At 36.4% G+C, this 18,495-nt stretch overlaps 1 protein-coding gene across 1 annotated transcript in view; it reads left to right on the top strand.

Annotated features, from left to right (window-relative positions):
- The window catches only part of LOC101059645 (zinc finger protein 736), a 24,402-nt gene extending 6,335 nt beyond the window's left edge, over positions 1-18,067 (top strand). The window contains exons 2-4 of the mRNA XM_024357842.3: positions 5,988-6,114; positions 6,610-6,705; positions 16,501-18,067. Coding sequence (XP_024213610.2) covers positions 6,081-6,114; positions 6,610-6,705; positions 16,501-17,348 — 978 coding nt within the window. The 5' untranslated portion in view covers positions 5,988-6,080 and the 3' untranslated portion in view covers positions 17,349-18,067. The remainder of the gene's footprint in view (positions 1-5,987; positions 6,115-6,609; positions 6,706-16,500) is intronic.
- Positions 18,068-18,495: the final 428 nt, after the last annotated feature.

Raw genomic sequence — 18,495 nt, forward strand, 5'->3', positions numbered from 1 at the left:
CCATCTCCTGGCCTGTGGGATTTTCACTGAAGAGTCCACTGTCAAACATATTGGTACTTGTTTGAATGTTGTTTTTTTTCTATTGCTGTTTTCAGAATCCTTTATCTTTGACCTTTGAGAATTTTATTATTAAAGACATTCAGGTGGTCATATTTAAGTGAATTGTGCTTAGTATTCTACAACCTTCTTATACTTGAATATTAATTTTTTAGGTATGGGAAGTTCTCATTATACCTTTGAATAAACTTTCTACCCAGAACTTTTTTTCTACCTCCTCTTGAAGGCCATAACTCTTAGCCCTTTTGAGGCTTTTTAAAAAAATCTCATCTGACTGTATCTTTTCAAATAACCTGTGTTCAAACTCACTGATTCTTTCTTCTGCTTGATCAATTCTGCTGTTGAGAGACTCTGATGCGTTCTTCAATATCATTTAAATTTTCAGAACCAGAATTTTTGCTTGATTCTTCAAAATGATTTTAATCAATTTGTTAAGTTTATTGGATCAGATTCTGAATTTCTTTTTTTTGTTGTTATTTTGAATTTTGCTGAGCTTTTTCAAAACAGCTGTTTTGAATTTCCTGTCTGAAAGGTTACATATCTCTGTCTCTCAGGATTTGCACACTAGTGCTTTATTTGGTTTTAATGAGGTTATGTTTTCCTGAATAGTCTTAATTTTTGTGGATGTTCATTAATGTCTGGGCATTAATAAGTCAGGTATTTATTTTAGTCTTTGCATTCTGGGCTTTTTAATACTTGTCTTTCTTAGAAAGGCTTCCCAAGTATTCAAAGGGAATTGAGTGTTGTAATCTAAGTCTTTGATCATTGCAGTCATATCTGCATTAGGGGACACCCCAACCTGAATAACACTGTGATGCTTGCAGACTTGTAGAGGTACCACCTTGGTGGTCTTAGGTAAGAACCAAGAGAGTCTCTGGATTACCAGGCAGACTCTTTTTCTGTTTTTTTAACATTCTGTCAAATAAGTGGAATTTTCTCTCCATACTGAGCTGCCTGGGGCTAGGGTCAGTGAAACACAAGCACCCCTGTGGCCACCATCACTAGGACTACAATAAGTCAGACCCAAAGCCAGCACAGGACTGGGTCTCACATAAGGTCCACAGTGACCACTACCTAGGTACTGCTGATGTTCACTCAAGATCCAAGTTCTCTTCAGTCAGTAGGTGGTGAATCCAGCCAGGCTTATGTCCTTGCCTTCAGGGCAGTGAGCTCTGTTACTCATCCTGGGCTGGGGATAGCAAAATGCCATTTGGTAGGAAGAACATGGAGTCAGAAGCCTTAGGAATCTACTTGTTGCCCTATTCTGCTGTGGCTTAGCTGGCACTGAAGCCATGAGACAACATCCTTCCTACTCTTTTCTCTCCTTTCTCAAGCATAAGAAGCCACTCCCCATGGTCACCACCACCCAGAGCCCACAGTAAGTACTTCCAGGCTACTGCTGATATCCAGTGAGGACCCAAGGATCTTGCGTCAGCTTGTGGTGAACTCTGCTGGGCCTGCTTCTTTTGCTTCAGGGCAGTGGGTTCTTTTCTGGCCCAGGGTGGTTCCAGAAATGTCATCCAGGAGCCAAGGCCTGAAATCAGTGACCTCAGGAGCTATCTTGTTACTGCTACCTCACTATGGCTGAGCTGGTAATCAAGCTTCAAGACAAAGCCTCTTTTACTCTTCCCTCTCTTTTCCTCAAGCAGGAGTCTCTCCACATGGCTGCCACAGCTTGGATTGCACTGCACTGGGTCTCACATCCCAGGGGCTGCAGCAAGTACTACTTGGTTACTGCTGATGCTTATTCATGGCCAAAGGTGATGAATCCTGCCAGAACTGGTACCTTTCCTTCAAGGCAGTGTGTTCTCTTCTGGCCCAGGCTATGTCTAGAACTGTCACCCAGGAACTAAGTCCTAGAATGGGGGCCTCAGGGCTTTTTCTGGTGCTGTATTCTACTGTGGCTGAGATGATGTCCAAGTTGCAGGACAAAGTCTTCTTTACACTTCTCTCCCCTTTCCTCAAGTAGAAAGAAAGATTTTCTCCTGGAGCTGTGAACTACACTGCCTGTGCCTGGGGTAAGGATGATGCAGGCACTTTCTTGGCCATCCCAGTTGGCATCTCACAGAGCACCAGGATTTGCCCAGAAATTGCAGTCCCAGTGGCTTACACTGCCTTTCAGGTTTATTTATAACCCCAGAGCGCTTTAGCCTATGGTGATGGGGCTACCTGAAACTCAGGTTTTGATTACTGAAATGGACACTTCCTCTCTGACTATGGCTAGTCTGAGTGCTCCGTCTGTAGGCTCTGGCTGAATTCTGCCCCATGTTGCTTTCTGCTATGACAGGCAGCTCTGAGTTTTACTGCACAGTCTCATAATCACTGCACTCTCCCTTCTGTAAGCACATGGATTTTCTCTCTCTGCCAAGCTGCACTGCCAGGGAATGGAGGAGGGCTGCTGTTGGCAATTAACAGCTTTCTTGTTTACCCTCCTCAGTGCCTCTTTCATGTGATGCTAAAACTAGGTCCTGTGATCGCTCCCCAGAGTTTTGGTTCTTATGAAGATGCTTCTTATTTGGATAGTCATTCTATTTGGTGTTTTATTCGGGGAATGGTTGCTGGAGGGTGCTATTAAGTCATCTTGCTCCTCTTCTCCTCTGCAGCCATGTTGTTTAAATTAAGTGCCACATGTGAGGCTAAGGTGAGCCCAGCGTCAACCACAAGTGTTTTCAGATACATTCACGAGAGGTGAGTTTAGTTTTAGTCCCAGATAAAGATCATAGAGACTGCTCTGCTTGGGTTTGGTAGGGGCAGGTCAGTGCGGCCTGTATTCCCATTGCTGCAGTAGAAATTGCTGGCATCTGTGGCAGAGAAGGGCAACGAGTACTGGAAAGGGGAAACTCACATTTTGTTTTTATGTAGGAGTTTATTGGTTCTGAACCTCTCCTGTGATAAAGGACAAAGAAAGGCAGACTTTATCTGCAATTCTAGGTCCTTCTGCCTGTGGGTGTGGTGGTTTCAAGGGAAGGAGTTTCACTGATGCTTCAAAGGCGTATTCTCAAGAAACAGGTTTAATTTGTGCAGATAGTCACACCTGGAAGGGATCACAGATCCATCTTTATTCTCTACATCCCAGCTCTTAATAAGCCATGAAAAAATTGTCACCATGAATTTATAACCTGCAACATTACAAATGTTCCTTTTGTGGCTGTAGAACATAGAAAGATGTGGATGCCCAAGATTCTTGTTTGAGATGGGATCAGGTGCTTGGTTATCAGTGAAGGAGACCATGTACTATTTAGCTTCCATTAAATCTATGCAAAACTGCTTGTAAAAACACACATTTAATGAGAATGGTCTTTATTGCCCAGGATAACTCAGAAAGTTCTAAATAAAAAATAATTAGAAGAGACTTCTCTAGGATGCTAAAGCAAGGAAATAAGAGAGGATACAAACAAATGGAAAAAAATTCCATGCTCATGGATAGGAAAAATCAATATTGTGAAAATGACCATACTGTCCAAAGTAATTTATAGATTCAATGCTATTCCCATCAAGCTACCATTGATTTTCTTTACAGAATTCGAAAAAAACCACTTTAAATTTCATATAGAACCAAAAAAGTTCATATAGCCAACACAATCCTAAGCAAAAAGAACAAAGCTGGAGGCATCATGCTACCTGACTTCAAACTATACTACAAGGCTACAGTACCTAAAAGAGCATGGTACTTGTACCAAAACAGATAATGTAGACCAATGGAACAGAACAGAGGCCTCAGAAATAATACCACACACCTACAACCATCTGATCTTCGACAAACCTGACAAAAACAAGCAATGGGAAAAGGATTCCCTATGTAATAAATGGTACTGGGAAAACTGGCTAGCCATATGCAGAAAACAAACTGGACCCCTTCCTTACACCTTATACAAAAATTAAGTCAAGATGGATTAAAGACTTAAATGTAAAACTATAAAAACCCTAGAAGAAAACCTAGGCTTCAGGACATAGACATGGGCAGAGACTTCATGACTAAAACACCAAAAGCCAAAATTGACAAATGGGAACTAATCAGAGTGAACATGCAGCCTAAAGAATGAGAGAAAATTTTTGCAATCTATCCATCTGATAAAGGGCTAATATCCAGAATCTAGAAGGAACTTAAACAAATTTACAAGAAAAAAAAAAACCCCATCAAAAAGTGGGCAAAGGATATGAACAGACACTTCTCAAAAGAAGACATTTATGCAGCCAACAAAGATGAAAAAAAGCTCATCATCACTGGTCATTAGAGAAATGCAAATCAAAACCACAATGAGATAGTATCTCATGCCAGTTAGAATGGTGATCATTAAAAAGTCAGGAAACAGATGATGGCTTGGATGTGGAGATACAAGAACACTTTTACACTATTCTTGGGAGTGTAAATTAGTTCAACCATTGTGGAGGACAGTGTGGCAATTCCTCAAGGATCTAGAATCAGAAATACCATTTGACCCAGCAATCCCATGACTGGGTTATAAATCATTCTATAAAGACACATACACTTGTATGTTTATTGCAGCACTATTTACAATAGCAAAGACTTGGAGCCAGCCCACATGCCTATCAGTGATAGACTGGATAAAGAAAATGTGGCACATAAACACTATGGAATACCATGCAGCCATAAAAAAGAATGTTCTTTGCTTGGATATTGATGAAGCTGGAAACCATCATTCTCAGCAAACTAACACAGGAACAGAAAACCAAACACTGCATGTTCTCACTCATAAGCGGGAGTTGAACAATGAGAACACATGAACACATGGAAGGGGAACATCACACACTGATGGCTGTCGGGACTGGGGGCAAGGGGAGGGAGAACATTAGGACAAATACCTAACACATGTGGAGCTTAAAACCTAGATGACAGGTTGATAGGTGCAGCAAACCACCTTGACACATGTATACCCATGTAACAAAACCACACGTTCTGCACATGCATCCCAGAACTTAAAGTTAAAAAAAAAAGTTTAACCAAAAAAAAGAAAGACTTATTTATATACACCATTAGAGATTACAGAACATGGGAGATATTTGTAGCTTAAATTTTTGCTCAAAACTGATGTTTCTTCATGACTAGACTCAGATTAAGTTCACCCTTTTTTGTGTTAATGTTAATAATAGCACAGTAGTGTCATATCCTTCTTTGTTAATCAGCACCTGATACAAATTTATTTTAATGTAGTTGATCTTCATTTATTTACTTGGTAAATATGCTCTTTGACATATTTTTTTCACTCTAGAGTTAATTATTTTACTCTTTATTTTTAATAGGTACCTTGGGGAGTTTTATCAAGTGATGTGCAAAAACAAGATTAAACCACATTTAATCTGAGAGCTCTTCTTCTTACCTTCTCTTTGCATATCGCTTCCTATGGAAAGTGAAGGCTCTCGTCTTTCTTTACTGGTCAAATAAACTAAAAACCTAGGCTGTGCCACTTACTGAATTTTTGACAAAATATTCTCCTTGGGCCAGAAGCAGTGATACCACTGGCAAACTATCAATTCAAAAACTCAAGCTTTACCCTAGATCTTCAGAGTCAAAATCTACATTTTAACAAGATCTCCTGTTAATTGATTTGAGAATAAGATGTGAGAAGTATGCTTTTAACTCACCATGAAGTTTCCATATGGGAAGTATAGACAACTCATCTTATATTATGTAAATATAGCATTAAGAAATGTACATACCTGTGTTAATGTCCTTTATTTAAACTGTATCATCAAGAAAAGTATTGCACATACACTGGTTTCATGATCTTATGCCACCTTTTCTCAGAGTTAAAAATACATTAGAGAATATCTCTGTGCTGGAAAGTATCCTATTGGATAACTTCAGTAACTCATGTAAGTCAGAACCAGCTCTCTTTACTCTCATTTTACCTGATGTCAAATCAGGAGTTCTTTCTATGGTCACTTGGTAAATATGTTTTGTTTTTCAGGGAGTGTTGACATTCAGGGATGTGGCTGTAAAATTCTCCCCAGAAGAGTGGGAATGCCTGGACTCTGCTCAACAGCGTTTGTATAGGGATGTGATGTTAGAGAACTACAGAAATCTGGTCTCCTTGGGTGAGAATAACTTCAATATACAACTCATATTCTACATTAAATATTTTATTCTGGTTTTTTTTGGAAGTTCTGCTTTGCATAAGTGAGTTCCAGAATCCTGCTTCAAAAAGAAAAAATTGGGTATCTGTTCAGGTAGAAAATATAATCTTTAAGATGTTTCATCTTAACATTAATCTTTCCCTTTTTTGAGCTCATCTGTATAGAGTCTAAATTAGTGGTAATATCAGAAATTTAATGCATAAAATATTGTTACCCACACCTAAAAATGCAATTTTCACAACTGACTTTTGATTCAGTATCACTGGGTAATAGAGCTAAGAACCCACAAATTTAAAATACTTTCTAAATATTCTAAAGTTTATGTTAGGAAACAGTAGATTGGAATTAATTTTCTAGAGTCTTCTATAATGTTCTTTCTTCTCTACTGAGCATAGTACTAGATTAGTAATCGGATTATCCTAGCAAGAGTCATGTTATTTTTTTCTAATAAAACAGGTCTTGTTATCTTTAAGCCAGACTTGATGACCTGTCTGGAGCAAAGAAAAGAGCCCTGGAATGTGAAGAGACAGGAGGCAGTAGCCAAACACCCAGGTAGGCGGGAGTGAATGAAGCAAATGACACAAATGACGGATCCCAATGTCAAGGAGGAAGCCAGACCTTTAAACATGCTTCCAGAAGCTCTGCTCCAGTGGAAATCATTTCTGGGAAGCCTTCATTTCTTTCTCTTGCTTTAACATAGGGACATTTTTGGTCCCATTCTTGTGAATTTTCCAAGCACTGTACTTCACCTTCACTAATGTATTTTGTTGTTGTTCTTGCTGTTTTTTTTTTTCTTTAAGTTTACAGTGATAATGAAAGTTGTTTTCATGGCTTAAAAGAAAATGTGTGATTTGACTGCTTTTCCATTGCTTGGGAGAAACAGCAATATCTGTATTTTTGAGAAACTCTATTAAACCATTTTTTAAGTTCTCTTTTTGGATAATGTCTAAATATATAAGTTTTGGTGATGTTGCAGTTTGGATCAGAAATCCCAGGAACACCACAAAAAGATGTGTGCTTCCTGCTTTATAATTTTCTATTCTATGGAGGCTTCAAATGTGATTTTATGGGAATTTATACTCAGTAATTATATCAAAACACTAAGCATCTCCCTAAATGAAACAAACTCTAAAATTGTGTTACTTCAAATGTTATTCTTTTCATATAAACAAATGTTCATAAATGTGGCCAAATTCCTCAACTGTAATATAGTTCAGTGTATCTACTTCATACATTTATTAAATATACTATGTCATTGGAGAGCTTGAAACATTGCTGAGTACATATTAAACTCTCAATTTTAACTTTATTTTAAATGACATCATTTTGTGATTTTATTTAGTATAAAGCTTACTGTGACTGTCATTCATATGTGTGTATATATATAAACACGTGTATATATGTATGTGTATGACACACATATATAATCTCAGTAACAAATGTTTTTCACAAATTGAATACCTATATAGCGTATACAGTGTATTGATTTTATATCTGTATACATAATGAAATGATTAATGCAATCAAATTAGTGAACAAACACATTTATGACCTTACTTACTTACCTTTTTTGTAGTGAGAACAATTAAGATCTCAGCAAATTTTCAGCATGCCTAACAGTATTACTTTCTATAGTCATAAAGCTGTACTTTAGGCTACCATAACTTATTTGTCTTTTAACTGAACATTTGTACCATTTGAACAACATATCCCACTTTCCCCACCTCCACGGCCTAGCACTCACCTCTGTACTCTCTTCTTCTAGGAGTCCAACCTTATTATATTCTCCATAGAAGTGAGATTATGCTTTCTGTTTCTTTCATGTTTCACTTAGCATAATGTCATCTAGGTCCATCCATGTGGTAGAAATGGCAGGGTTTTATTACTTTTTATAGCTGAATAATATTCCATTTTGTATATATACCATGTTTTCTTTGTGCAGTCAGTTTCCACAAACACTTTAGATTGCTTTTGTATCTTGACAATTGTGAAAAATGTTCAATGAACATGGAGGTGCAGGTATTTCTTTGAGATAGTAAATTTATTGTAAATGCAGATGTGAGATAGCTAAATTGTACAGTAGTACTATTAAAAAAATTTTTAAAGAACCTTCATACTGGTTTTCATAATGTCTCAAAAAATTACACATCACCAAGAACGTAAAGCATTTCTTTTCTTTAATATATTCTTGTCAACACTTGCTATAAATCTTCTTTTTGATATTAGCAATCCTAACAGGTATAAGTAATATCTCACCATGAATTTAATTTGCATCTGCCAGATTGGAGACATTGATCACCTTTCTATATACCCGTTGCCCAATTAAATGTTTTCATTAATAAACATTTATTTAGTCCTTGGCTTATCTTTTAAATCTTGTTATTATTACTATTAGTATAGTTGTTACCTTTTATTTGTATGAGTTTCTTATATATTTTTGATTCTAACCACTTACCAGATATGGTTTTCTTATTCTGTTTTTTCTTGGTTATGCAGAAGTGTTTTAGTTTGATGCAGTTTAATTTGTCTATATTTGCTTTTATTGCTGTACTTATGCTGTTGTATCCCAAAATTTATTATGAAGAGCAATATTAAGGTCTTTTAATATGTTTTCTTTTAAGATTATTAAGAATTTTGTTAAACGGATGCTTGAAGGCAGCATACTCGTTAAGAGTCATCACCACTCCCTAATCTCAAGTACCCAGGGACACAAACACTGTGGAAGGCCGCAGGGTCCTCTGCCTAGGAAAACCAGAGGCCCTTGTTCACTTGTTTATCTGCTGACCTTCCCTCCACTATTGTCCTATGACCCTGCCAAATCCCCCTCTGCGAGAAATACCCAAGAATGATCAATAAATACTAAAAAAAAAAAAAAAAAAAGATTTTTGTCATACATTAGAGTCCTTATTTTATATTTAGTTAATTTTAAATACAGTGTAAGAAAAGTGGTCTAATATTATTCTTTTACTTGTGGGTGTACCCTTTTCCCAGCCCCAAGCATGGAAGAGACTGTACTTTCTGCATTGTGTATTCTTAGTGCCTCAGTGTCAAAGATGAGTTGATCTCGCATGAATGGATTTGTTTCTGGGCTCTCCATTCTGCTCCACTGATATTGGTGTGCATTTTTATCCACAGAGCATCCTGTTTTTATTACAATAGCCTTCAAATGTAGTTTAAAATTAGAAAGTATAATGCCCCTAGCTTTGTTTTTAATTCTCAAAACTGCTTTGGCTATTCAAAGTTTCTTGTAATTTCATATAAATTTTAAGATTGCATTTTCTATTACTTTGAAAAATTTTACTAAAATTTTAATAGGGGATTTATTGAATCTAAATTTTCCAATTTTATAGTCTGATTTCAGCAGACAAAAATCTTCTCTTGGGTCAATTAGCTAGTAGAATCCTTTTTGGGTATGCAGTGGAGAGGGGTTATACATGGGTCACATGGCTGCTTCTTGGTCTGTTATGGAGTTTGTGTTTTGTGGGTTTGTTACCAGGAGGCTGGGTAGTTGTTAATCCTGTCTTATTTATTGGCAGATTGAATTGCCTTTAGGACTTTGATCTGTAGGGCTAGCTCTAGGGCAGTGTTGTGCATTAGGGTTGGTATATGGTGGGCCTGATGTGTGTTTCTTACTGAGTATGTGGCAGGATTTCCCCAGTTCACTCTCTGGGTACTTAGGTTGGTAGAACTGGCCACAAACTGTGACTATCAGTGCTGAAACTGAGTCGCTGAACTGTTTCAGAGAGCACAATAAAGGCCAAGGTCTGCAGACCTACCACTGTAACCACAAATAGGCATCTTACTCTGGGTCCCTGGATGTGCAGAACCACTCCTAGACTATGGCCGGAAGGAGTTGGAGATGGTTATAGAGTCACTGCAAAATTTTAAGTGGGGTCAAAATAGGTGAACCATTCCTTGGTCTGTAGCCAAGACCAAGGGTTTTCAAGTTTGCCACCTGAATGAGGGCCTGCCTTTTCAAAATGACTCCAATCAATCTTTAGCCCTAGCACGTTTTAAAACCCTCTTCCTGAAAAACAAAATTATTATAATGGTCTCTTCTTTGAGAAGGGGTCTCACCATATCACCCAGGCTGGTCTCAAACTCCTGGCCTAAAATGATGCTGCTTCTGCCTCAGCCTACAAAGTTGCTAGGATTACAGGTGTGAACCACCATGTCTGTCAACATAATGGACTCCATGTAGTATTTCTTACAAGACTGTTCTAGGGGTAATGAACACCCTTACCTTTTGTTCATATTAGAAAGTCTTTATTTTTTTTTTATTTTTAAAGTAAATTTCTCCCAGATTAAGTATGCTTGGTTGGTAGCATTTTTTTTTCATCACCTTGAAATTTGGGAAGTTCTTAGTCCCTTTTTTCTTCAAATAACCTCTCTACCTATGATTTTCCCCTGCATTCTTCTTCAAAGAATCTTTTCATGAATATATTGGTCTCCTTAATAGTATCTAATAAGTTACATATTCCATGTTGACGTTTTTCAATTTTTTTCATGACTCAATATTTATAAATAACATGTCTTTAGTTTTCTGATTTTTGTCTTCTGGTCAGTTATTCTGTTGTGATTCTACAAAATTTTTCAACAATTATTTTTCTGTTCCACAATTTCTTCTGGGTTCTTTTTTTTGTTTTTGTTCTTATTAAGCATACTTACTGTCATTATTTTGACATCTTTGTCAGATGATGCAAAGATCTTCTTTTCTTAAGGATTGAGTTTTGGAAATTTATTTCTTCAAGTGGGGTATGTTTTCTTTTTTATGTCATGTGATCCTTTTATGAAATTTGGAAACTTAAAAACAGCCTTCTAATCTAATATTTTAAGGATTTGCTTAAAGACTGGCTACAGCAGTGAGCCAGGCTATAGATTTTCAGTGCTTCACAAACATGTTCTCAGTTGTGTCTTTGGACTTTTGTGTGTAATTTCTAAGTTAAAGAGATTTTTTTATCATTTTCTTTTCAGATTCTATAACTTTTGCTTCCCTAGTTGACTGTGGCATTGCAGTTCCTCTACTATTGCAACAAACATTCACCTTTCATCTAGTACATACAAACTATAATTCTCATTACTCCATCATTTTCATGTTGAGGGAGACAGACTCTATTAATTAGACCATCTCCTATAATTTCAGAACTTTAAACAGACCCACTGTTCTAGATCTCTCCTGAGGGTAATACTGGGAGTTGATTGTGCTTTACTTAGCCCAGTTGCTGTTGAGGGAAAGAAAGGTTGTGTTGGAAAGTCTTTAAGCTAGACCTGGTTACCTTCTGCAGTATAGAAAATATTACCAGAATATGAGAAGAGTGGAGAGAATAGCCATACACTCAGATAGGTATGAATGATTTAGCAGATAACATATGTGAAATGTCCAAAGGTGAAGGAGAAAACAAGAGTTTAAAATGTGGATTGGGAAGCTGTTCTCCAATGGAATTGATTCTTGAAAAGCCTCTTACTGTCATGGAAGAAAATTTTTTGGTGTATGCTTATTAGGCTTTTGAATTCTCTGTCTTCAGTTCATTTAATAATCTGCTGGTGCATTCACAGTGAGAGACAAACTCCTCTTTTTATGTTGTGAGGTTCTAAATAATCTAACTGCTCTTCTGTTTCTTTGAGGGATCTGGAAAATTTGTGCAGATTTTTGGAGACCACTATGTTAAGCTGTTCTTAAAAATCTGTTTGTGCCTGATGTTAGACATCTGTGAGAGGACTAGGGAGACATTCAGATTTGGTCAAGAGATTTGAGAGAGGTTAGGGACAGATGTCATGTGTCTTCTGCTTTATAATTTCCAGTCAATTCATTATACAGAAAATGAAAGTGAGAACTTTTATCAGAGCACAAAGCATCTGATTACAAGAAAATCTAAACATCTATTTCACTTCGAAAGTATCTTTTTTTAAGCAGGAACTAAGCTTAGAAATTTAAATGCTGTATGGCAAATACCTCTACTGTGGAATAGTTGATTTTATCTACCCAGCTCACAGAATTCCTAAAAACACTAATACCATAGGTTACTTAGAACACTGTCCAGCATATAATTTCCAAATCATTATCTATTTCTTAATAATTATTATTTTTAAATTTTATCTTCTTTACAGTGAAGATTACTAGGGCTCTGTCCTATGTACATTTTTTTTCTTTCTGGTTTGCTGTATACCAACTATGCCTGTAATTTCACAAGTTCTGAGCTAATGTGCTCAAATGTATGTTATATAAAAAGTGAATTAGATAATAGGCACACCACATGTATTAAAATCTTTTTTATATGTTTATGTTTACTACATACAAAATTATCAGCATTTTCATCAACTTTTCTCAAACTTTGTCTATGTAATTGTATAAACTTATTGCTAATTCATTTTATTTTATATCATATTGTACTATATTTATATTTATATTATTTAGTAATGTAATGCTTTGCTTTGCTTCCAAAGGTTGCCTTATTGCCTTTACATTTTGTGCTAAAATAGCAGCTATATATTAATGACATAATAGATGTGTCCAGTATTATTTAAGGGCCTATTTCTTCATATTTTCTTATCAAGGTTTTTTATGAATGATTATAATGCATTTTCTTTAAAATGTTATTGCTATCACTGTATTCTAGTGATTCAAACTTTATTGTCTTCAATAGCAATGACACGAAATCAATCTAATTGCCCATCAGTGGTGGATTGGATAAATTTGTGGTACCTATACACTATGAAATACTACACAGCCAAAAAAATTACGTTCTTTGTAATAACATTGATGCAGCTGAAAGCCATTATCTGAAGTAAATTAATACAAAAACAGAAAGGCAAATACTGCATGTTCTTACTTATAAGTGAGAGCTAAATATTGGTATACATGGATATAAAGATGGAAACAATAGATGCTGGAGACCACTAGAGGAGGAAGAGAGAAAAGAGACAAGGCCTGAAAAGCTACCTATTGGGTACTGTGCTATCTACCTGAGTAGTAGTAGCAATATCCCAAAACTTAGCAATACATAATATACCAGTATGAATCAGTCATACGTATATTGCCAGTATAATTATTTCTGTGTTTGTTTGCCTGTGTAAAATGTTGCCCCTATTTTATGACTTGTATATTTGCTTTTTGTTGTTGTTGTTATTAGTCAATGATTGTTTTATTGTTAATTGTAAAAAATACAAGGGCCAGGCATGGTGGCTCACACCTGTAATCCCTGTACTTTGGTAGGCCAAGGTGGGCGGATCACCCGAGGTCAGAAGTTCAAGACCAGCCTGGCCAACATGGTGAAACCCCATCTCTAGTAAAAATACAAAATTAGCCAGGTGTGGTGGTGCGTGCCTGTAATCCCAGCTACTCTGGAGGCTGAGGCAGGAGAATCACCTGAACCCGGGAGGCAGAGGTTGCAGTTAGCTGAGATTGTGCCACTGTACTCCAGCCTAGGCATCAAAAGTAAAACTTAATCTTCAAAAAAAAAAAAATATATATATATAATATATAGCAACATTTATAATCTTTAATGTTTTCAATTATATAGTTCAGCTTTGTTAAGTATATTGACATTGTTAGCAACATATCTTTAGAACATTTTTATTTTTATAAAAGAAATATGCTATACACATGAATCTACTACTCATTTTTCCCATTGTCTGGCCCTTAAGAAACATCATTCTATTTTCTGTTTTTAAGGACGTAACTATTTTAGATATTCCATGTAAGTAGATTCATAGAGTATTTGTGTGTGTGTGTGTCTGGCTTATTAAATTTAGCATGATGTCTTCAAAATTTGTCTTTATAATAGATATTGGAAGATTTCCTGCTTTTTAAAAGCTAATTAATATTCCATTTTTTTGTATTTTAAATTATATTTATCCATTTGGTAAGGAAAGTTTAAATTGATTTTACCTATTGGCTTTTGTGAATAATGCTTCAGTATGGTGTGCAAATAACTTACTTGACCATATGTTCCAGAGTTTATATCTGTGCTGCATTTTGTTTCATTACTTTGGTGTTCTACCTTTATACCAATATCAAAGTGCTTTGATTACTGTAGGTTTGTTTTGTGTTTGAAAATTATTAAGTGTAATGCTTCCAATATTTTTCTTCTATTTAAAGATTGTCAGGCTTTTCATGGTCCCTTGAGATCTTGTGTAATTTTGTGAGGTTTTTTTTTTCTATTTTTGGAAAAGTAAAATTTAAAATTGAAAAGGGGTGTGTTGAATGTGTGGGTCACTTTAAGCTGCATGGACATCTTCACATTATGTCTTCCAACCCTTGAAAAAGAGCATGCTCAAAAGTGTGTTGTTGGCTGGGTGTGGTGGCTCACGCCTGTAATCCCAGCATTTTGGGAGGCCGAAGTGGGAAGAGTACAAGATTGGGACCATCATGGCCAACATGGTGAAAACCTGTCTTTACTAAAATACAAAAAATCAGCTGGGCATGGGGGTGCATGTCTGTAGTCCCAGCTACTTGGGAGGCTGGGGCAGGGGAATCACTTGAACCTGGGAGGTGGAGGTTGCAGTGAGCCGAGATCATGCCACTGCACCTCCAGCCTGGTGGCAGAGTGAGACTCCATCTCAAAAACAAAAAAAAGAAAAAAAAAACCACAAAAGAGTGTGTGGTTTAATTTTTATATATTTTTAAATGTTTCAGCTTTTCTTCTGTTACTGACTTCTAGTTTCATTCCACTTGGGCCATAAAGAATTGTAAAATTTCAATTAAAAAAATTGTTAAGACTTCTTTCGTGGTGGCACAGGTGGTCTATCTAGGAAAATGTTTCATGAGTTATTGAAAAGAATGTGTATTTTGCTGTCTGTATACATTTGTTAGGTGTAATTATTTTATAGTGCATTGAAGTTTTCTGTTCCCTTATTGATATTCTGTCTTCATTATTTATTACTGAAAGTGGGATATTGATGTATCCTTCCATTATTATATTGCTGTCCAATTTTGCTTAAATTCTGTCAATGTTTGCTCTATGTGTCTGTGAAAACTGTCAGATATATTTACAGATTCTCAGTGAATGAACCCTCTTGCTATAATTGAATGTCCTACTTTCTCTCTTGTGAGTTTTGACTTAAATTATATGAAATATGAGAGTTTTTGACGTAATAAATTGTTACCTCTTCTCATTTGGTTGACACTTGCATGGAATGTATTTTTCATCCTGCCATTTTCAGTCTTTTTTTTTTATTAGCTCTGAAGTGAGTCTCTTGAAGACATGACATATTTAGGTCTTGATATAGATCATAATATGGTTAGATTTTTTTTTTCATTTTGAAGGATACTTTCCTGGATATAGTATTCTTGCTTAGACTTTTTTGTTGTAATCTTAGGTTCTAATTTGTATAATAAAAAGCCACATGTCAAGATCTTTATTAAGTGGTTTTTGTCTGGGGGAATATGATACCAATTTTTTAGGCTGGAGATTCTTGGAGTCTCTCGAGCTGGTTCTATGGACATTTTCTCTGGGAATGTGTTTTTTAGTTAAAAAAGATTTCCTTTTTTTTTTTTTTTCCAGTCAGAGTTTCACTCTTGTTGCCCAGGCTGGAGTGCAATGGCATGAGTTTGGCTAACTGCAACCTACACCTCCTGAGTTAAAGTGATTCTCCTGCCTCAGCCTCCTGAGTAGCTGGGATTATAGGCACCTGCCACCACACCCGGCTAGTTTTTGTATTTTTAGTAGAGATGGGTTTCACCATGTTGACCTGGCTGGTCTTGAACTTCTGACCTCAGGTGATCTGCCCACCTCAGCCTCCCAAAGTGCTGGGATTACAGGCATGAGCCACCACTCCTTGCCATCCCTCATGTTTCTTATTGAGACCCTGTAATCACTTGCTATTCCCATTCTCTGTCTGTGATACTGAAGTCTTTCTTCTCTTGTAACAGTCATTTACCTTTGGTCTCCGCTGTCCAAAACTGTCAAAGTATACCACCTTTCCTTTCAACACTGTCATGGAATACAGAAATTAGTCTTTGGTAAGGTCTCAAAAAGTCAGAAGCATGGACATATGTGCCACTATTTTATTTATTTTTGGAGGGGGGAAGACAGGAGTCTATATTTAAGTCATCATGGGATGAAGAATGGCTGTGGTGGGCAAATATGAAATACTTTTATTACACTTCTATATGGTTCTTGGCATTTTGCTCACTTGGGGTGCTGCAAATGCTTAACTGGTTCTTACACTTCTCACAAAGGCATTTTGGTCAGTATATTTCTGTTAAGTTTATATGTCTATAAAGGAATTAGAGCCTGTGGTATTTTATTGTGTCACCTTGTTAATGTGCTTTGTATAATTATATATTTGTAAAGTATATTCACCTGAGTGTAATGAGGGAGACATTTTGTTCTTTTTTTTTTTCAGCTTGCTGTTTTCATTTTACTGTGGAGGTATTGCCAGAGCATGACATAAAAGATTCATTTCAAAAGGTGATTCTTAGAAAATATGGAAGCAGCGACCTTAATACTTTACATTTAAAGAAAGACTACCAAAGTGTGGGTAATTGCAAGGGGCAGAAAAGCAGTTACAATGGCCTTCATCAATGTTTGTCAACTACCCGTAGCAAAACCTGTCAATGTAATAAATGTGGTAAAGCTTTTGGGTTGTGCTCAATCTTCACTGAACATAAGGAAATTTTTAGCAAAGAGAAATGCTACAAATGTGAAGAATGTGGCAAAGACTGTAGGTTGTTCTCAGATTTTACTCTACAGAAGAGAATCCATACTGCAGAGAGATGCTACAAATGTGAAGATTGTGCCAAAGTTTTTAAAAAGTTCTCAAACCTTACTGAACATAATAGAGTTCATACTGGAGAGAAACCCTACAAATGTGAAGAATGTGGCAAAACCTTTACCTGTTCCTCAACCCTTATTAAACACAAGAGAAATCATGCTGGAGACAGACCCTGCAAATGTGAAGAATGTAACAAAGCGTACAGGTGGTTCTCACACCTTGCTAAACATAAGAGAATTCATACTGGAGAGAAATCCTACAAATGTAATGAATGTGGAAAAGCTTTTACATGGATCTTGGTCCTTAGTCATCATAAGAAAATTCATTCTAGAGAGAAACCCCACATCTGTGAAGGATGTGGCAAAGCCTTTACCCGCTGCTCAACCCTGATTAGCCACAAGAGAATTCATATGGAAGAGAGACCCTACAAATGTGAAGAATGTAACAAAGCCTACAAGTGGTTCTCAAACCTTGCTTGACATAAGATATTGCATACTGGACAGAAACCCTACAAAAGTAATGAATGTGGAAAAGCTTCTACGTGGATCTTTTCCCTTAGTCAACATAAGAGAATTCATACTGGAGAGAAACCCTACAAATGTAATGAGTGTGTAAAGGCTTTTACGTGTATCTTGGTCCTTAGTCAACATAAAATAATTCATATTGGAGAGAAACCCTACATCTGTGAAGAATGTGGCAAAGCCTTTACCCACTCCTCAACCCTTACTAACCACAAGAGAATTCATATGGAAGAGAGACCTTACAAATGTGAAGAATGCAGCAAAACCTTTAAGTGCTTCTCAGACCTCACTAATCATAAGAGAATTCACACTGGAGAGAAACCCTACAAATGAGAAGAATGTGGCAAAGCATCGAGCTCGTTCTCACACTTCATTAGACATAAGAGAATTCATACTAGAGAGAAGCTCCACAAGTGTTAAAAATGTGGAGAAGCCTTTAAAAAGTCATCATATTGTGTTCAATATCAGAGACAATACTGAACAAATACAGTATAAATTTAATGACTGTTGAAGAACACTCAACATCTTGGAGGGTCTCTAAGAACTTGCTTTATAATCTGGGTGCTTTTGTGTTGGGTGCATATATAGCCCTTTACTATTATGTAATGCCCTTGTCTTTTTTTGTTTTTTTAAATCTGTGTTGATTTAAAGTTTCTTTTTCCAGAAACTAGGATTGCAATCCCTGCTCTTTTTCTGTTTTCTATTTTCTTGGTAGATTTTTCTTTTTCCCTGTATTTTGAGCTTATTTGAGAAGGGTGTCTCAATTACAGCATACCGTTAGATCTTGATTCTTTATTCAGCTTGCTACTCTATTTTTTAATTGGAGCATTTAGCCCATTTGCATCTAGGGTTAATATTCATATGTGTGGATTTGATTCTGTCAGTATGATCTTAGCTGGCTGTTTTGCACATTTTTTTATGTGGTGGCTTTATCGTGTCAGCAGTTTGTTTACTTCAGTATGTTTTTGTAGTGACTGGTAATCGTCTTTTTCTTGTTTAGTGCCTTCTTCAAAAGCTCTTGTAAGGCAGGTCTTGTGGTAACAGATTTCCTCCGCATTTGGTTTTCTGAATAGGATCATATTTATTTTTTGCTTCCGAAGGTTAC

Source organism: Pan troglodytes, chromosome 6, assembly GCF_028858775.2.
Source record: "Pan troglodytes isolate AG18354 chromosome 6, NHGRI_mPanTro3-v2.0_pri, whole genome shotgun sequence".
NCBI classification, from domain to species: Eukaryota; Metazoa; Chordata; class Mammalia; order Primates; family Hominidae; genus Pan; species Pan troglodytes.